Consider the following 21,648-nt stretch of genomic DNA (forward strand, 5'->3'; position numbering starts at 1 on the left):
TGTGAAGCCTGTGCTGTGGGACCCACAGTTTGGTAAGGATGGGCTAAAAAGGAGGAAGAGATTTAGCAGTCCGTAAATCCTGCAGAGCTGCAGAGAGCTGACATTTACCAAAGAGAAGACCTTGAAGAAAGGTCTGAAAGAAATGTAACAGCTGGGAGCACAAATTAATTGACAAACACTGAATGCTGTGAATATTAAAAATACAATGTAGAGAAATAGAATTTTCTGTTTTGTGGTGATGTAGGCAACATAGTAAGTAGTGTTTTGTTTCCATTACCTATTGTGTCTGAGTTTGGTTTGATAGTACAGTAATATTTTCTATGATTATTTTTACTTGCTGGTGATTCTAAACTTATTGATTTTGTTGTGTAGCGGCATTGCCTGTGGCCTCATTGTCTGCAGTAATCTTTTAAAACAAGGATCCTCTCAGAGAAAACAGTATCTCTAATTTTTTTCTTTCCTATAGCAAGACTACAATTTTGTTACATCCTAATAATATGGCTTTAAGATACGGAAGCACTATCAGAATTATTAAAACCGATAATTGTAGCTGTTTTGGCTCCTTCTTTTTTGTATTTATTCTCCTGCTTCGCTCTGTGTAAGAAATTATTTGGTTTAAACTTTCTTGCTGCCTTTGGCTCTTCCTATAAAGACAACCGGATTCTTTCCTGCACTCTGTTGCTGTGCTAAGGTTTTGCCGGGGATTTTTTATGCCTCTAGATGTCTTGAACTAATCTGCAACTTCCTGAAAATTTGGAAGCAAATTCTGAGCTGGTTCATCACTGACAAAAAGTTCTATATTGAGGTTCTTTGCAGGATGGGGTGAGAAAATACGTAGTATAAAAATAATATTTTTGTTTGTTTGATTGTTTTTATAACTCTATATGAACCTTCCTGAAACTCATTACTTTTGCTTTATATTCATGATTTTAGTAGCACATGATTAAATTTTAGATTTATGATTTTAGATTTATGATTTTAGATTTATGTTAGTGTAACTGATTTTAACATTTGGCTCTGAGAATGACAGTGTAAAATGAATTATCTTCAAACTGTCTTTCATCTTCCCCTCTGCCCTAGCCCAGACATGCAGAGGATTAGGAGGGAGGGAGCACTTAACCTTGAACATTTACAGCAGAAGTAGAATGGCAGCAAAAGTATAAATTATTATAAAATGCCCTCTGGGGACATCAGGCAGAACTAGTTACAGACAGATTTTGCACCTGTAGCAGATCCATGCAACAAATGAAGAACAGTCTCCATACCTGCTCATTTCTAGTTAAATTGAGAGTTCACAAGATCCATAAATCATAGGTTCTGAATTACTGCCACTTGTTATACGTGAAAAAAGATGCAAAAAAATAAATATGGAAAGGGTGAAAGTTTATTTCAGAATGGTGTTATGATGATATTTAAGTGATAAATGTTATTTAGCCAGTACTTAATGATGAATACAAAAGAATTTCTCTCCTGATTTTTTTTTTTTCATTCTGCAAAATAATACCTGCCTGAGATGCCTGACTAGAAAAATCCAGATCAAAAGTAAGTTTATTCTGTGACCTTTTAGGATTTCTAAATAGAAATAGAGATACTGTTTTCAAAATGCAGGCAGGTTTGTTATGGACATCTTGTGAAGTCCTTAGATATCATATGCTGAAGTTTCAATTCCACATTAAAAAAAAAAAAAAAAATATTATATATATATATATATATAAATTTTAAGATTTTTTTTCTCAAAGAATAACAAAACAACCACCATAAAACAGGATCACATGAAAATCTAGAGGCAGAACTAAATGATGATAAAGGTCACACAACCAAAGTATCTGATCTGAGGAGCTTTTAGCACTGTATGAAAATACTGATGCAGAAAAGCAGTGATCAAGCTTGATCAAGAAGCTGAGATAGTGATGTTTCCACTACTACAACTGCATGTTTTAAACATATATTTGAAATAAGCAAAATTGCATGCATTTAAAATGATAAATGTTCAATTTTTTTCATTCTTTGTCCTTTGGTTTATTAAAAACTGTCATCTTCTTTAATTACTTACCAGCAATTTATCACAATGGTGATATCATCACAATTTGTTTATCACTACAGCAGCTAACCAAAAGAAGTTATGGAAATGCTTTGCTGTCCTAGAGGTGTTCAATACACTACTGAACACGGCCTTGAGCAACCTGAGATCAAACTCGACTTCTTTGAACAGGAGCTTGATCTAGATGATATCTGGACATCCCTTCCAACCTAAATTACAATTCTATAATTTTATCAGTGTACTACCGTCAACTTTACAATGATTATTGCAGTTACAGAGCTAGATAAATCTCTGCCCCCTTTTTGGTGTTTCTGAGTGTAAACCTTCAAATACCCACCAAAGTCTTAACACACAAGATTTTGCTCTTTTAGTCATTCCTGTGAGCCCTGTGCCTCCACATCCTGTGCAACTGTTGCTCCTTCTCTCCTGCTACAACTTTGAGTGTTCTAGTTCTGTTGGTGACTCCAGTAACCATATAGTGTGTCAAAATATTGACAGTCAAAACATTAAATTAAAGTCAAAACATTGCTTAGAAATATTTGCACTTGGCAAGTGATCTTAAGCATTGTCAGTGCTTTATGATCTTCACTCTATAAGATCGAAGCATCCTTCAGTATATTAACCGCTGTACAATATCCGCTGCGTACTAAGGTGCCTCAATACTGACCATTCCCTTGTGTTCTAAGGTAGAAAGACACTCAGAAACCACCTCTGCCTTTTTTGAATAATCCCAGGCCAGTAGGAAATCTCTTGGGACAAGGATGTGCTGGGCTCTGTGGCTCTCAACGGCAGCTTCCACATCAGAGCCATGCCACATGAGTGGTACTGGGGCTGTGCTGGTAATGGCCTCCAGAATAACCTGAATTCTTGTGAGAGGAAGCACAGCACCAGAGACTTCTGAGGGCCATGTTGCTGACATGCTGGCCCTGTCCCACAAGATAGCATGATTTACACAGATTTTAATGTCCTTTGTAAACTGCAGCTGAGATACCACCTACACCGTTCAGTTCTTTGAGGTATGTAGCTTGTCATTTAGTTCTTACACAAAATTTTGATATGCAGATTTTCAGGTCACATGTATTTGTACTGTAAAAATATATTTTTTGTATGGTAACATTTTGGTCTGAAATATCTGGCTAGCCAGAGCAACATCATTTGGCACTGGGGAGTGCAACCTTCACCCATGTGTTGTCCTTGAATGCCAGTGCTGCTGCTACCACACCGCACACCTCAGGTCTCAAACCAGGAGACTAAGGGCTTCAGCAGCACCGTTAACATCTTTTTGCCATTTGGCATCTTCAAAGCGATAAAAGGAAAAAAACCCTGCACCCTAGAAAACTTACTGCCACCTCTAAGTAATTTGCATGATCAAGAGATTCGTTGTCAAAGATCTTGGTCTAGTGCATAACGCCTATAGGCCCTGGCATTCTGTAAAATAGCTGAAGACTTTTGTCATTGGAGAAATGTATTTTCCTTTCCCTTCCCTTATTTATTTATTTATGTGTTAATATTGAATTTACGTTAAGAAAGGGATTTACTCCCTTTCTTTATACTTTTGCAGGAAGCCTGCACTTGTGATGCTGTTAGGCCTTTTGCTCCTCTGGCATCCGATCTCGTATCAAACGACGACACCTTACACTAGGTCTGTGAACTCACAATCTGCCAAATATTTATTTATTTATTTATTTTCCTCCGGTGACTTGTGCATCGACCTTTCCCTTACGAGACCCCACAGGCTGGTTCGTTACCCCCTGACTTTACACAACTCCCGCTTCCACCTCACAACACCTCTGCCTCGGAACACCTAATTCTGTCCCTATTCGGTGACAGAAAACCACCGCTGCCCATCCCCAGACGCTTTTATTTCCTTTGGGGGCCCGTCCCCATCCCCGTCCCCCGCCCCCTTGTTTATGCTGCGGGCCCCTCCCCGCCGCTGCCTTCCTGCCGCCGTGACGTCAGGGCCGGGCCGCACCCGGCGCGGCGGCGGCGGGGCGCCCCAAGATGGCGGACCAGATCCCGCTGCAGCCGGTGCCGCGCCGCGCCCCGCGCCGGCCGGCCTATTACAGCAGCGCCTCGGCCGCGCGGAGGCACAGCAGGTACTGGCACGGCGCGGCCGGCACGGGACGGGCAGGGCACGGCGGCGGCGGCGGCCCCGGGGCGCCAAGTGGCGGCCCCCGAGGGGTGGTGGTGGCGGCGTCCCGGCGGTGGGGAGCGGGGCTGGGCTGAGCCGTGCGGTGCGGAGCGGTGGGCGCTGCTCCCGGCCGGGCGGCTGCGGCCTCCGCCTGCCCGGCCCCGGGGGCCTCCGTGGCCCCCGGTGCCCGGGCAGCCGCCGCTCCCAGCGCGGAGCTAGGGATTGCCTGAGTGTCAGGACTGACCCCGGGGTGCTTATAATGCCCCCTGTTTTTTTTTTGGGGGGAGAGGGGTCAAGCAATTTGGGCAAGGCAGTTCAAAGCTTTACTAACAAAGTCTTCAGCCAAGGGGTCAGTGGGGTTTTCTTGTTTGTTGTTTTTGTTTTTTTTTGCTTTGCTGTTCTGCATGACTTCAAGGAATGCCGTCATTGTCTGGAAGGAAACACTTTACCCCCATACTTCTTCATATGTCCCTTTGGCAGCACTCCTGCAATGTCAGTTATGGTTATAGCTGTTTGAGTTCCTTTTCCATTCCCTTGTTTTTATTGTTTTTTATTTTTTGTTTTAAGACATTGATCATGGGCACAAGAACTGGAGGGAGCAGCTGTAATGTATGAAACTAAACAGACTTCCTAAGCACAGAGTAGTTAATGATGCTGTTTTAATTCAAATAGTCCATGGTGAATTAAAAAAGTATTTCTTTGTCCAAATGGGGTACCTAGCAGAAAATGTAATGTAAGACTATGCAGAGCATAAGTTAATAGAGAAGCTTGCAAATGTTCATAGAAAATAACTTATAGGACAGTCTACAGTAGTAGTGTTCCCCATTTCACTAGTATTTGAACGTCTCACAATATGTAATGGGCTTATCCTCTGTTTTAAGGTAGGGTAACGTTATCATTATCATACATATTTCTCAGAGAACTGAAGCAGGGAAGCTCTTCGTGCAATCTGTAAGCCTTTCAGTAGGTGTTCACCTTTGGAAGAGGAAGGGAAGGGTTATATAGACAAACCCTTAGTCTGTCAAAGGTATCAGGTGATTCTGTTGTAGGTTATCCAGGAGCGAGTTTTGGTAACTTGAAAAGTGCTATATAGATATACATATATAGATATGGGCCAATCTTGTAAGTCAAGTGAGTACATAGGTCTGTGCAAGGTATGTTTTCAGGCAATAATTGCAGTTATTTATACAAACTGTTTAAACCTGGATGTATGAACAGATTTGGGAAGCTGTAAGATCCAGCAAGAACTACTGATTCATTATAGATCTGCTTCTAACCTTCTGTCTTATTACAACAACACTTCCCTTCAAAGTTTATGGATTGAATTCCTTGTAGTTTGTTACGTCTTTCAGAGTTACGGTCTCTTATAATCTGTATGCTTTTTAAGTACAGGTAACATGTATTTATTTTACTAGTCCTCCACACAAATGATTTTTTTTTTATGGTTTTAATTAGTTCTGTTCAACTACTTGTAGGCTCATAAAACATTTAAAAGCTAACAGGTACATTTATTACTTCTGATTATTTTGATCACTTGGTTAAAATTTGTGCCCAGAGGGAGAAAGGCCATGTACTCTTACTCATTTTAGTTAGTTAATTTTGTATATGTTTTAAGGTGAGTTGGTTAGGTTGATCATTATCCTTCAATAATACCATGCCCTGGATTTTAGAGCACCTGCTGTGTGCTTCGGAAGGTGTTGTCATGGACCTGTTTTTTAAAAAATATTAATAAAAAAATGCTTATCTAGATTCTACTGCAGGTGACTTGTTAAAGACAAAGAGGATATAGAGCAAGGCACGTTAGTTCAGGTACAACTCGTAAATCATGACTTAAAATTATAGTTGGACTACATATCCTAAGCCTTTATGCATGTATGTTCATCCTACTTTTCTAACTTGTATCTTTACCATACACTTTTAAGAAGCCTTGCTTTCTGGGATCTCAGGAATCTTTGATTTTCCATGATTTGTTTGTTTCTTCAACAAAGAATTCACATTTTGAAAATCGCCTCTTTTGAAAGCTTATACACAGATTCTGAACTGCAGCACGGTAGTGGTTTTTAACTTGAATTTGTTGCCCTGCTACTGGCAACTTCAGATAATGCAACATAACAGTTGATAACCTTTCACAGCCTCAAAGCTACTTCGTAGGACAATTTCTTTTGCTTGAGCTAACCAGTCTGTGGAAGTCTGCCTCTGTCGCTGTAGGTAGTCCTGCTGTAAGGACAAAGGTTTTCTCATTGTGTTTGGACTTACTTTGACTGACCATTATCACATACTATAAAGCTGGAACGTGTTTTCCCCAGACACCTAAAGAAACTTTGTGATGCTATACATGTGAGACTGTATGATGCTATGTAAGATTGGACAGCGAACTGATTATGTTCCACTGTTAGAAACCAGGGAAATCCATTTTGAAGCAAAAGTTTGTATTCCAGTTACTAACAATCGCACTATTATGCAATATATTCGAATTTAATAGTTAGAGAAAGCTTGGAGAAAGTGATTGGTGTGCCACTTTGTAGTGGGTTTATGTGGCAAGGTTTTGGTAGCAGGGGCCTGCAGGGTGACCTCTGCGAAGAATCCAGGAGCTGTCCCGTGTCAGATAAGGGCCAGTTCTAGGCAGCTCCAAAGGGATGTACTGCTGGCCAGAGCTGAGCCAATAAGCTATGTTGTTTGTGCCTCTGTGAGAGCAGATTTAAGAAAAGAAAACAACTGCTACAAAACAGCAGCTGGGAGAGAGAGGAGTGTGAAACAACCCTGCAGACAAGGTCAGTGCAGCAGAAGGTGCTCCAGGCAGGCAGCAGCAGTTCCCCTGCGGCCTGTGGAGAGGCCCCTGGTGGAGCAGGCTGTCCCCCTGCAGCCCATGGGTCCCACATGGAGCAGATCTCCACGCTGCAGCCTCCCCATGGGTGGAGGAGCCCCCGGTGGAGCAGGTGGATGTGGCCTGGAGGAGGCTGCGGCCCATGGAGAGCCCCCACAGGAGCAGGCCCCGGGCCGGAGCTGCAGCCCGTGGAGAGGAGCCCCCGCAGGAGCAGGGGGTCTGGGGGGAGCTGCCGCCCACCCATGGGGGATCTGTGCTGGAGCAGTTTGCTCCTGGGGGATGGATGTACCCCATGGTATGGAGCCGTGTGGGAGCAGTGCTTGAAGAGCTGCTGCCTGTGCGCAGCCCCCGCAGGCTCAGTTCAGTTCGGGAAGGACGGCATCCCGTGGGAGGGACCTCATGTGGAGCAGGGGCAGAGGGACCATGAAGAAGCGGTGGAGATGAAGTGTTAGGGACTGACTGCAGCCTCCATTGAGCAACCCTTGTGCCCTTTTCATCATATTTTCTCCCCATTTTCTTTGATGAGGGGGAATGAGAGAGCAGCTGTGGTGGAGCTCGGATGCCCAGCTGAGTAAACTCTCTGCACACTTGTTTCAACACTTTGTTCTTCAGCACAAAGTATCTATTATTTACTGGAAAAATAGTTGCTGCTTATGTTTATGCCACAAAGGGAAAAGAGGACTAGAGAATTTCCATGATCACTGTAAATGTGCAGTGAGACTGACACACTTGTTCTCATATGTTAGTTTAGTATCATCAGCAGACCCAGAGTAATTATTGGCCAAACAGAGACAGAAATGTAAACGTGTAATGGCTGTTGCTCGTGTGTGAGGTAAATGTAAGCAAACCAAGAAGCTTGGTAGAATTCTGAAGCAGATAAGGGACTGAGTTCAGCAGTGGTCAACCCTCATTTATCTGTAAGCAAGTTACTGAGTTTGTTCAGGTGTCCTGCACTTGTTACTGTCAGCGAATATCTCTATTTGGTCTACTAATAGTGTTAAGGTGTTGGGACACCTGAGCTGATACCAGAAAATCAGGTCTTACCAGCTGTGTCCAATATTACATAAATTCATTTGCGCTCTGGGTATTCACAGAGGTATGCTTGTGTCATGAATAATATTCATTCACTGGAAGGAATCTTCTCACATGATTAAGTGTAGCAAGGGTCATGGCAGTGTACTTACGAATGACTTCATGCTTATGAATGGAGGTGTATCAGGTGGCTGTGGTAAAGCAAGCTGTGGAACGCCTCTGCTGTTGGCTTGTCAGTTTCCTTGCTGATAGCAGTTTCTTAAAAACTGAGTTGCCCTATGTTTAATTGTCAGTCTTGTACGCTATTAGCATATAAAACAATCGTGTGAGAATTAAAATAGAATAAAATAATAGGCTGAAGTTTCCTTTGCACAGGTAAATGTGCTTAATGACTGGTGGTTTGTAGCTTATTTCATGTTGAGTTCACTGAGTTCAACTTATAATGAAATAAGTTCAACTTATTTCATGTTGACTTCCCTGATACATACAAATGTCAAATTTTAATAGTACATAGAAACAAAGATGATATATCACAGGATTGCTGATATTATATTTTTTTCATTTATATGGAAGTCGCTCCCAGTGATCTTGCAGTCCTTTTGTTTAAGATTTCCTAAGGTGTTTGGCTAGGTTTCATGGGGAATTAACTAAAGATAGAGACAAGCAAATGCCAACAGATAATACTTGATGCATGTACAGTGATTCTGGGACTTATTTAATTTTTGCTGCTGTCTGAAGTGAGCCTTGTTGGACTACTCTGGTAGTTGCTGTCTCCTCCCAGTTGTCTCTCTTCATTAGAATAGCATGCTCTAGTTCTGAACTCCAATGCGTTTTTTGTAGTTCAGGTATTATTTTGTATTGCAGTGACAAAATATTTGCTGGTCTCTTTATTTCAGGTATAATTATTAAGATTAAAAACTTGCACAAACAACCCAAAATGTTATTTGTTGATGCCATATATAGACCAAAGGTAATAAGATGTAGGTTCTCTTGTAGAATGGTGTTCACAGAGAGCTCGTGACTTATTTGGCTGTAACTGGGTCTGGAAAGCCTTGCAAAACATCCATGATTATTAAAAACACCAAACATTGATGTATATCTGAGCTCATCTGTTGAATGAGTGTATACAAGTGATACTTGGTGGTACTTCCAATTTTTTTTTATATTTTGTTAGTTGTTATGATACTCTTTTTCTGAATACTTGTGAATGTTTGGAATAAAAGTTCATAGAGTCTTTGGACAGATGCAGATTTTTCAGAGGTTGCATTTCAATATGCTCTTCTACCTCGTGTATTAGTTGAACATGTCTACTTATTTCATCCTGATTTTGAAAAGGACTGAAACTAAAAGTTTACTTTATAATCTTTACATTAAAATTCAAATTAGCATAGCTTCTGTGAGAAAGCAGTTCCAAGACCAAAGGAAATATACTTCTTAGTATTTGTGTTGATACTTTGTAACAGTAGTTTCAGTAACTTCTTTAAGCATCTGTTGCTTTGCCAAAAGTAATAATAGTTTAGTTGGGGAACATAAACGCTGTTTTACTACTTTTTTCATGTTGAAATAGCGTTGTTAACCATTTACTCAAGATATGGTCACAGAAGATCCTTAAAGCTGAACAACTGTGGGAATGTGGTGGAGTAAGGTACTGGTTGTTAGTTGTCTGCATGTGCACTGACATACTTGAGCTTACTCATGGAGAAAGCTCCTATCATCGTTTTAGGGCACTTTGTTTAAATGGGAGTCACTGTCTTGTGTGTTTTTTGTTGTTGTTGTTTTTTGTTTTTTTTTCCCCCCTCAGTAACAGGCAGATGGAACTGGTGACTTAAGTAAATTTCAGATTAGTCTAACCAGATTTTCTGTAGGTCAGTATTTTTGCTTGAGATAGCAACTCAAAGCAAGATGTATTGGTATTTTCTGTGATACCACAAATTACAAATGTAGATTCACCTGATAAATACTAAAAGTATCATAAACTGTGTGAAAAGACAAAACTTATATTCCTTGTATGTTGAGGAATAAAACATAAAGCTATATGTTATGCTGATACATTGAATGCAATGCACATTTACATCAAATACACTTTTTTAAACATAAGGGAGAAAAGATTAAAAATAGTGCAAAGAAATCTCTGCAGGATTGTAGTTAGGAGAATCACTGAACGGTTTGGAAAGGACCCTTAAAGATTATCTACTACTGTTATACATTCTTATAAAATAGATCTGTCCTGTACGTTCGTTCTACAGGAAAACTATTGTCCCAGTGATTTTTACTGATTTCACCTGAAATTCAAAGCGTTTGCCTGTTTTGCAAAGCAAAATTTCATATAAAAGAAAAATCAGCAGTTCTTTTGCAGGGCGTGCTGTCCTTTGTCATTAGCCTTCCTTTAGTTATGCTTTTGGTCAGAGATTTACTGTTGATGTTAGGAATGGTGTCACTGAATCATTTTTAGTCTGCATCCCTTAGATGCTCTCTCTTAATTCTAGATCTTTCAACAGGGCTGTCTGGTTGGCACCTTCACATTTGGGATGTTATATTTTTACCATACTTGTTAGGTCTGCATTTTCAAGGCTCTCTCAATTTATGTCAAACAGTTTTTAGCAGTGAATTTTTTAAAACTTTCTTCTTGATTTGTCCTATGTTCATTGCTCACATATATACGTTCCTGGATTGAGTGTTACTCTGCTTTCTGAAGGCTTGAGACTTAGGCTAATGTTACCTTTTGGGACTGCTACCTGTAAGATTTAGTATAGGTTTAGATTCTGATATTTTTGTCTGGGAAAAAGGTCAAAGTAGTGTGATGTATAACTCCTAAAGAACGGCCTTGCCATATGTTATTGCTTTCAGAGCTTTTACATGGTGTATTTTGTCATATGCTATCTTAGTCTCTGTACCTTTTACTTTTCAGAGCAGTCTTTGATTTTAATCACGCGGGTAACCAAATTACATACATGCAGAGCTGCTCACAGTATCAACTGTAAAGTATTTTTACATAGACACTTGTATTTGTGTCATACTCAGGAAATGGTTTGCTGTACTTTGCCTGCAAAAGTACATTTTGACAGCATAGTAACTCTAAGTGATTTTCATAGTAAGTTGTAGTTCTTTTACTTGATATTACTTACAATTATGTATTTGGAAAAGATCGGCCTTTTAAGTTTATTCTAGTTACTCTTTACACACAAAGATATTCTTTATAGACAAGCAGTTGTAATCTTGAGCATGATTATTAGAATAATTTAAATCCTGATCTGAAACACTTATTTTTAGGTACGAAAATGTTTGAGAACTTGCACCACTGAAGTTCAGATTGCTATTGCAGATGATGCTAGTTTTTTCAATGAACACGTGTATCAGTGCGTAGTGAACTTTAAATATATTTTCAGGTTGATTGTGTATTTTTACCCTATATTTGCATGCCTTCCTGTTTTTTTTATTATGTCAAATACAGGCATTTGTGTTCTTTGGGTAGGCATTTGGATCTCTTAGAAAGGGGAGAAAAAGCAATTGATTGAGCTGCAGTATCAATAACAATACCCAGTAACAGTGATAAAATGGCCCTGTTGTTGTGACCAGTGATGTTCCCTGCTAATTAAAAATAGGGTTCTAGTGAATGCAGATGTTTCCTCAGGTCTGCTGTGTATAAATAGAGATTTACTCATCCTGTCACGGACTGAAAAAGATGTTCCATTAAGGTGTGTTGTGCTTTGTAAGGTGAGGAAAGGGGAGTAAGGAATGGTGGCGTTTTTCACAACAGCTTTCTTATGCAGATCTTCTGAATTTTTCTTCCATATATAGCTCTGGCAAAGAGGTGAGTGCTGGGGAAGAGAAAATTATTATAGGGTTGATCAAAAATGGTGCTTTACGTTTTTCCAGAATCTCCCTCTGCATTGCTTGTGAAAGGCTGAGGGTACCTTGATGTAGTTTGTCTATTGCAGTAAACATTGTTTGTTTCAGTGACAAACTCAGTTGTAAACTTACATACAGTAAAAGTACTTTTTATTTCTATTTTGTTATTCTGTTGACAAATGTGCACTATGATAGGAGTGTTGTAATAGGTTTTTTAAAGATTTGGTGATGCAAGGACATAAAAGCAAAGTTATCAGTTGAAACTCAGCACAGAGACTTAGTTCTACAAATCTTTAGCTGTCCAAAAGTGTAATCTGATTTATAATCAAACTACTTCAGTTATTGTTGTCTTCCATATGGAGGCCTCTAACAGGCCTGTCCCTGATGGCGTATATGAATTCATAGCAGAATTGTTTTCTCTGTGTGTGTGTGTATAGTTGGGCCAGGACTTCGAGAGTTCAGAGACTTCGGAATTGATACTGATTAGGTGTGCATTTGCATTGCAGGCACAACTACAGCTAAATAAAAGCAAAGCAACAAGCTGTTTTTTCTGTGTTTTTGGAGGAAAAGGTTAAAGGAAATTCTTCAAATTCTATGCGTTTACCTGTAGAAGGCGTTTCTGTTGTCCACTTCTTTTATAATCTAGGAACAAGGTGATTGCTCTGTAATTCAACCAAACTTCCTGCTTTGTAAGTCATAGAGATGTTTGAAATTACAGGGAAAAAAGTAATTTCCAGTCTTTAGAAGGGCAGAATAATATTTGGGGAAAAAAGGTATTTATAATTTGATTGTTCTCATGTGACTTGTCTCCATAAAATGATTTATTTGCTACGTTAGGAGTTTGAATGAAAGGAACAGTTATTCATAAGCATGCAATTTATTTTCATATGAATGTAGATCTAATACAACTTTTCTTGCTGCTGTGGAACATTTCATGTTTTTTTCTTTGTTGTGGGGTGGTCAGTAAAAAATGCAGCCTACAAGAGCTGTAGCTTTTTTGGTTTCTCCCCTAAGAAATAATTCCTGCTCTTAATATAAATGGGTCTGCCCCTTTCTTCATTATTTCTCTTACTGCACTGCCTCAGTTTGAAAATTCGTGCTTTATTTTTGGACTGAGGAGGTGTTCATGTAGGTTAAACCTTGGAGGAATTACTAGAAGTAGAGCAGGATAGGGCTGAGACAGATCGTGCTGCCTACCCCTTCCAGTGTCCAGAAGCAGAGGGAGTCCTGTGCCTGGCAGCAGCAGGGATTGAGCCAAATGTCCAGTGCTTCATTGTCAGGTGAGTTAAACCAGATATATGGACATCAATGATTGCCTTGCACTTTCCTACTTTTTTGGATGTTTGAATCAGAGGAATGTTGCTCTTTTAGACTAACAGTAAGCTTGTAGAAAATGCAAATTAACTAGGCATCTAAATAGCTTGCCAGACTAGATTTAATGAATTAAATGAATTAAAATGGTTTCCATTAACAGTTATGTGATACATACAACTCTGCATCCACATCTGCTCTGGCAAGCAGCTCCCAATGAGCTATGCTGGACCTTGTTCTCACCAATAGAGAGGGGCTGTTGGAGAATATCAAACTCAAGGGCAGCCTTGGCGGCAGTGACCATGAAACGGTGCAGTTTGGGATCCAGAAGGCAGTGAGGAGGGAGAACAGCATGCTTACTACCCGGATTCTGCTTCAGGAGAGCAGACTCTGCCCTCTTCAGGGATCTGCTTGGTAGAGTACCAAGGGACAAAACCCTGGAGGGAAGAGAGGCCCAAGAAAGCTGGTTAATACTCAAGGATCACCTCCGCCAACCTCCGGAGCGATGCATCCCGACAAAGAGGAAGTCAGGCAACAATACCAGGAGGTCAGCATGAACAAGGAGCTCCTGGCCAAAATCAGACAGAAAAAGGAGGCCTACAGAGGGTGAAAGCAGAAACAGCCTAGGAGGGATGCAGAGACATTGAGCAGTCAGGGAAGCTTAAAGCCCTATTAGAGTTAAATTTTGTCAAGGACACCAGGGGCAACAAGAAAGGCTTCTATAGGTATGTCAGCGATAAAAGGAAGACTAGGGAAATCGTGGGCCTTCTCTGTAAGAAAATGGGAGACCTCGTTACCTGGGATACAGAGAAGGCTGAGGTTCTCAATGACTTTTTTTGCCTCAGCCTTCACCAGCAAGAGCTCTAGCCACATAGCCCAAGTCCCAGAAGGCAAAGGCAGGGACTGGGGGACTGAAGAATTGCCCACTGTAGGAGAAGATGAGGTCTGAGATCATCTAAGGAACCTGAAGGTGCACAAGTCCATGGGACTTGACAAGATGTACCCGCAGGTCCTGAGGGATCTGGCAGATGAGGTTGCTGAGCCACTGTTTATCATATTTGATAAGTTGTGGCAGTCTGAAGTTGCCAGTGACTGGAAGAAGGGAAGAAAAAAACACATTTCTAAGAAGGGAAAAAGTAAGACCTGGGGAAGTACAGGGCAGTCAGTCTCACCTCTGTGCCTAGCAAGATCCTGGAGCAGATCCTCCTGGAAACTCTGCTAAGGCACGTGGAAAATAAGGAAGTGATTGGTGACAGCCAGCACAGTTGCACTAAGGGCAGATCGTGCTTGACAATCTGGTGGTGGATTTCTAAGATGGGGTTACAGCATTGGTAGATAGAGGATAAGCAACTGAGGTCATCTACCTGGTTATGCAAAGCATTTGTGCACAAGCATATCCTGCATTGTTTCTAAATTGGAGAGAAGTGAGTTTGATGGATGGACCACCTGCTGGGTAAGGAATTGGCTGCATGGTCACACTCAAAGAGTTGTGGTTAAAGGCTCAATGTCCAGGTGGAGATCAGTGATGAGTGGTGTTCCCTGGGGGTTGATATTGCGACTGGTATTGTCTAACATCTTTGGACAGTGAGATTGAGTGCAGTCTCAGCATGTTTGCCAATGACACCAAGCTGTGTGCAGCTGACATGCTAGAGGGAAGGGATGCCATTCAGAGGGACCTGGGCAGGCTTGAGAGGTGGGCCTGTGCGAACTTCATGAAGCTAGACAAGACCAAGCGCAAGGTACTTGCATCCTGTTCAGGGCAATCCCAAGCACGAATAGAGGCTGGGTGGAGAATGGATTGAGAACAGCTCTTAGGAAAAGGACCTGGGAGGTGTTGCACTATGAGCAGCTTGACATGATCCAGCAATTTGTGCTTGCAGCCCAGAAAGCCAACCGTGTCCTGGGTTGCATCTTAAGAAGCTTGGCCAGCAGGTCAAGGGAGGTGATTCTCCCCCTTTACTCTGCTCTCATGAGATCCTACCTGGAGTCCTGCATTCAGCTCTGGGGCCCCCAGGACAAGAAGGACATGGACCTATTAGAACAAGTCCAGAGGAGGGCCACCAAGATGATCAAGGGGCTGGAGCACCTTTCCTATAAAGACAGCCTGAGGGAGTTGAGGTTGTTCAGCCTGGAAAAGAGAAGGTTGCAGGGAGACCTTATAGCAGCCTTTCAGTACCTAAAGGGGGCCTACAAGAAAGCTGAAGAGCTCCTGCTTTGTCAGGGATAGGACAAGGAGTAATGGCTTTAAGCTAAAGGAGGGTAGACTTATATTAGATATAAGGAAAGAATTCTTCACTCAGAGAATGGTGAGGCACTGGAACAGGTTGCCCACAGAACTTGTGGATGCCCCATCCTTTGAAGTGTTTAAGGCTGGGTTGGATTGGGCTTTGAGCAACCTGGTCTAATGTAAGGTGTCCCTGACTATGGTGGGGGATTTGGAATTAGATGACCTTTAAGGTCTCTTCTAACTCAACCTATTCTGTGATTGTTTAATATTAACGTTCCTTTTTTTCTTAGGAAACATATTTCTGTCAAGATGGCTGTCTTCATACCTGATTTAGTAGCATCCATGCTGAGAGTTTTGATGTCTTTTCTCTGGCTTCTTTATTCATGTTGCTTTCAGTGCTCCTCTATTTTAATAAAAGTTTCTAGGATTATACTCAATTGATTTGTCACTCAAAGCAAATCAGCACTTCAAGCAATTAAGTGTGGAAAAATACTAGATAACAAAGACATAACGATTTTTGTCCTCATCCTAGTTATGAAAAATACATTATTCATTATACTATTGTTTTTAAATACTGAAGCACAATTTTCTAACACAATAGCAAAATTGCTTTTGAAACAGAATAAATTGCTTGCCAGTTCAGAGGCTGTATTTTGAAGTCAGGATTACTAAACATGATGGTGCTTATGCTCATTACATTCCCTACTTGGTGAAGCTCCATATTTAAAAGTGCAAAATGAGATAATTGTGAAAAAGTGTTTATAATGGCAAAAATGACTTTATGATTAGGACATTGATGTACTCCACAAATATTACCACATTTAGAGTAGTATTAAATATTAAATAGATCTGTGAATTTATTTCTCAGCCAAGTCTGTTTCCCTTAATTCTCTTGCATTAACGTGTTCTGTCAAGAGATAACTTTTAACCATGTTTGCTTTGTTACCTTTGTGTGTAAAGTAAATTATTTTCCAAGTCAGACACTTGTTCAACTTTATATAGAAGTAAAAAGGGTCTCTCTAATGCTCCAGAATGTTGCTGCATACTCCAATGTGGCTGGCAGATTGTGATTTCACTGGATGGTGTTACAAATACACTATTAATTGTTCAGATGTCTAAAAGCAAAATACAATGAAAAAGAAAGCTCTGTATTAAAGCACGTAACTGTGATAATGTAATTTGCAAATTCAACCAGGAGAGATTATAAAAGCATTGAATGTGAATCTGTTTAAACACAGGCTTGTCTTTTACTGAAACTCAGCGTAATGTCTTTTTTAAAGCAGATATTTTATTGTCAAGTGTGTAAGGTTTGAGTGTTAAAATTAGCTTAGTCTGAGAGTAATCCATACAATTTTGTGTAATATACATTGTAACCTGTAATAACTGCCTTGTTTTAAGAAGGTAATTTGTGTAGTGTTCTCATTTTCTTGATGACCATTTAGAGTAATGAGAAGGGAAGTATTGTCAGATTGCCATATCAAACTAGACATCATATGCACCTTTTTGCAAATAACGTGGTCAGTTCTGTTTTGTCATGTTTGTTTTAAACTGTATTTTAATATTTTTGAAGAGGGTAGTGTTGATGTCATTTCTGAAAGCATTTTCGACTGCATATTTCAACTTTCTGGTTCCGGGACTTCTCTGCCCTTCAGAACCGCCTCTCAAGGGACTCTACCAGCCAGTGTCCTGAAGAGCTCAAAGTCTGCCCTCCAGAAGTCCAAAACAGTGGTTTTACTGGTCCCCAACCTGACTTTGCCAAGAATAGAAAACTCTGCCATTTTGTGGTCACTCTGCCCAAGACAGTTTCCAACCACCACATCTCCCACCAGTCCTTCTCTGTTTGTGAGGAGAAGGTCTAGTGGGGCACCTCCCCTGCTAGGCTCACTAACCAGCTGCGTCAGGAAGCTATCTTCCACACTCTCCAGAAACCTCATAGACTTCTTCCTCTGAGCTGTATTGTATTTCTAGCTTATGTCTGGGAAGTTGAAGTCCCCCACAAGAACAAGTGCTGATGATTTTGCAACTTTTGTCAGCTGCCTGTAGAACTCTTCATCAGTCTCCTCATCCTGGTTTGGCATTCTGTAACAGACCCCCACCAGGATGCTTGCCTTGTTGACCTTCCCACTGATCCTAACCCATAGGGACTCAACCTTGTCATTCGCAGTCTCGAGTTCCACAACATCCAAACTGTCTAATATAGAGAGCCACACCGCCACCCCTTCTGTGCTGCCTGTCCCTTCTGAAGAGCCTACAGCCAGTCATTGCAGCACTCCAGTCATGGGAGTGGTCCCACCTTGTTTCAGGGAAGGCAACCAAGTTATAGCTTGCCTGTTGCTCAGTTCAGGTGTTTTCTCCATCTGTGTTGTAAAAATTTACTTTTGGGACCTTGCTTGTTTCGTGTAAAACTGTGATCTTACTGCTTAGTCGAAGATGTGTACTGAACATACCAGCATACCCAGCAGGTGAGAGAATGGACTGAATTCCTCAGTTGTGAGAAGTTTTTTATTCTGTACAGCTCTATAAATTCATGTTACACTGTAGATGTTCCCAGGTACTGGAATTCACTACTTCTAAACTGGTAGCATGTATCCTGGCATGAATTTGGGCTGTTCACAGAATCACAGAATTTCTAGGTTGGAAGAGACCTCAAGATCATCGAGTCCAACCTCTAACCTAACACTAACAGTCCCCACTAAACCATATCCCTAAGCTCTACATCTAAACGTCTTTTGAAGACTTCCAGGGATGGTGACTCCACCACCTCCCTGGGCAGCCTGTTCCAGTGCCTAACAACCCTTTCAGTAAAGAAGTTTTTCCTAATATCTAACCTAAAACTCCCCTGGCGCAAAAAACTCCCCTGTTGCAACACTTGCTCTTCCTGGACAGTCCCCAGGTACAGCTTGGCAGTTGGAGCGGTCTAGGGATGATTCCCTTTGAACTCCTTTAGCAAGGAGTCATCCTGCTACAGGCTGCTTTGGTGTCCGTAATGCTTGGGAACATTCATTCAGTTTATTGATGTGGATATAGCCCTACTGTATATTCAGATGTTTAGAACTAACGTTACTTTTTTTTTTTAATGTGTACAAATACATCAACGAATGGTTTATTTTCATTTTGTTAATTACTGTTGTTATACGAAGATTGAGTTTAGGTTGCTGGGAGGTGGGGGGAAATGAGACAGTCCTTGTATGCATATTCCAAAAGATGAAGTACCACTTTCACACAAAAAATCAGTAATTTTGAAGCTTCACATTTGCCAAACACTTCTTTTGTGACTCAAACAAAAAGTTTTTTTCTGAGCTCTTAAAATCATCATTTGCTACTCCTAATGCAAGAATAAATTCAAGAGATCAGTTTTAGATTACACAAAGAATAGAATGACGAGAGTCTTCTAGACTTCTGAACTGCAGTGTTTGAGAATTAAAGAATAAAATACACATGCAGAATCTCTTTATTCTAATCAGATACTTTTTCATCAACTGGTCTTATTTAAAGACTGCTTAACTACAATTATCAATAGTCAAGTAATAGTTTTTCTATATTTTTTTTTTGCATATGTTGGGTTTGATATTTGTTATGTATCTTTTTAAGCATTGATGCAGCCAGCTTTTCTAACTATTTAGGTCAGATCTCGGATGATTTTCTGTATCATGCATTTGTATTAACATCCATTAGGGTTATTGTGTTTGTTACTGCATACAAATAGATATCTTTGCTTGACTCTAATTCTTTTCAAAAATTTTTTTCCAGTTGATATCCTTATTTGTTCTCTGAATAGTCTGTGACAAGAAACCTGAGTTTAGTTCTTTCTGAGTTCAGTTCTTTCATATTTGTGTACCATTTGTACCATTAAGCCACTGAAAGTGAAGAAGTTACTCAATTTTCAAGCACTTGGGGGAGTTTTCTTATCAAATATTCAGGTGTTTTATCTGGCCATAAGAGGCATTCCACAAGTGTAAAATTGAAGTGGTAAATGCTTTCTGGAGAGGACCATTGTTAGCCTAGTGTTTCATAGGACCCATAGGAAAGTGTTTTAACCCGCTGAATATTTCTATGTAGAATTATAAAAGTAACTAATGTTTTATTAACAAAAACTAATATACTGATGAGTTGTGTAGAAGTTGTGACTCAGAGGTCTGCACAGGCAGGAACAGACGCAACTATAACAGGAAAGTAGGCTGAAGCTCAGTGGAAATATGAAGTTTGTTTCCGTGAAAGCTCATGTTATTTGCATCTGCTACAAACTTTGCCAGGTGTCCTGGTTTCAAGTAGGGTAGAGTTAATTTTCCTCCTAGTAGCTGGTACGGTGCTGTGTTTTGGATTTAGGATGAGAATAACATTAATAATATGATGATGTTTCAGTTGTTACGGAGCAATGCAGTCAAGAGCTTTTCAGCTTCTTGTGCTATGCTGCCAGCGAGGAGTCTGGGAGTGCACAAGAACCTGGGAGGGGACAGACCCAGGACAGCCGACCCAGACTGGCCAAAGGGATATTCCATACCATATGGCATCACGCTGAACAATTAATATGGGGTGGCTGGGTGGGGTGGGGGACTGTTGCTTGGGGCTGGGCTGGGCATTGGTCAGCAGGTGGTGAGCAATTTTGTTGTGCATCACTTATTTGTACATAGTATTATTACTGGTGTTATCGTTATTATTATTTCTCTTCCTTTTCTGTCCTACCAAACTCTCTTTATCTCAACCCATGAGCTCTTACTCTTTTTTTTTTTTTTTTCCCCTGATTCTCTCCCCCATGCTGGGGATGAGGGTAGGGAGGGTGAGATGAACAAATAGCTGTATGGTGCTTAGGTGCCTGCTGTGTTAGACCATGACACAAAACAAATTCTAAGAAAATTTTGCAAAGAATCCTTTGAAAGTATGATGTTGCAGCTCTGTATAAACAAATTCTATATCAAACAGGAATTTCTCTGTAATGATTTATGTCAAGGGCTGGATGATTGCAAGCCTTTTTGCTGTATTACCCATTTTTAACAAATAGAAAGTTCTTGATGATACATTAGGACAAGTGCACAAGATACTTGGATTGAAAACATCTCTAATAAAATTCCATGTAGTAAAAATTACCTTTTGTTACTTGATGAGATTCCTGGTAATAAAAAATGTTGGTTATTGATGTACTGTTTTTATTTCATCTTGCCAGGTACCAAGTGGAAGATGAGTCCTCTCATTTGGATGAAATGCCGCTAATGATGTCAGAAGAAGGCTTTGAAAATGATGAGAGTGATTACCACACTCTACCAAGAGCCAGAATTTCTCAAAGAAAGAGAGGCTTAGAATGGTTTATCTGTGGTGGCTGGAAGTTCCTTTGCACTAGGTTTGTTGCATACTAGCACTTTTTATTAAGCTATTCAGTGAATTACCGAAATATTAATTGTGTATTGTATGATATGCGCAAAGTACAGGAGTACAGTATGCTTGTCGTGTAACTTTTGATTACTTTGCTTGCATTTGACCCTCCTAGAACATTATTAGCAGTTAATAAAATGTTTGAAAGTGCTGCTGTGTATTTCTCCTGTGTGTTTTGCTGACTTTCATGAAGGAGGATTTTAATGGAGATCAGATACTGGACTCGTACTAGTCTCAGGTCCATAACAGCATGTAGGCGTGGTTGTCACTTTTGCTCAAAACTACATCAGGTGAAATGGATTAAAACTTTCCTTGATTTTTTTGAGGGTGCTAATGTGTTAAGTTGACAAAATGCAGATTATAATGAATTTGATGTTGTTGCCGAAATGAAAAAGCAATAACAAATGATTAGTTATAATTTCAGCTTTGAAGGTTTAAAAAATACTTGCAACTGTTGGCCTTAGAGTGAATCATGGGTGCAATTAGCTCTTCTGATTCGGTTCTTATTTATAAACTTCATGCCAGACTCAGATGTATGCAGTTGCCTTGGCATAGAAACTTACTAACAAATTGCTAGAAAATTTCTAATTATAGAATTTGCCATCAGGGTGTTTAAAACTAACATTTTATCTTGAATGATAATTAAATTAGATTTGAAAATCAGTCATTTGAAAAACAGAGTGAGTGGACTACTTCCAGTGAACTCAAACTTTTTAGCAGGTAGTTTTAGAATTGGTTTAGATAGACATTTTCACAGGTAGTTTTCATGATACTTAATACATTCCAGAAGGCCTGTCGGTCTTGTTTTACTTAATCAATTGAAAGCTTTATTTTTGCACTTTTAGTTCTGAAATAATTTTCTTATA

The 21,648-nt window shown here is 40.2% G+C and overlaps 1 protein-coding gene across 3 annotated transcripts in view; it reads left to right on the forward strand.

Annotated features, from left to right (window-relative positions):
* The first annotated feature begins 3,981 nt into the window (after positions 1–3,981).
* ATP9B (ATPase phospholipid transporting 9B (putative)) overlaps positions 3,982–21,648 on the forward strand; it is a 164,056-nt gene continuing 146,389 nt past the window's right edge. For all 3 annotated transcript variants that reach the window (XM_038174269.2, XM_038174268.2, XM_038174270.2), the window contains exons 1-2: positions 3,982–4,137; positions 20,577–20,750. In XM_038174269.2, coding sequence (XP_038030197.2) covers positions 4,043–4,137; positions 20,577–20,750 — 269 coding nt within the window. In that variant the 5' untranslated portion in view covers positions 3,982–4,042. The remainder of the gene's footprint in view (positions 4,138–20,576; positions 20,751–21,648) is intronic.

The sequence above is a fragment of the Anas platyrhynchos genome, chromosome 2 (genome assembly GCF_047663525.1).
Source record: "Anas platyrhynchos isolate ZD024472 breed Pekin duck chromosome 2, IASCAAS_PekinDuck_T2T, whole genome shotgun sequence".
Lineage (NCBI taxonomy): Eukaryota > Metazoa > Chordata > Aves > Anseriformes > Anatidae > Anas > Anas platyrhynchos.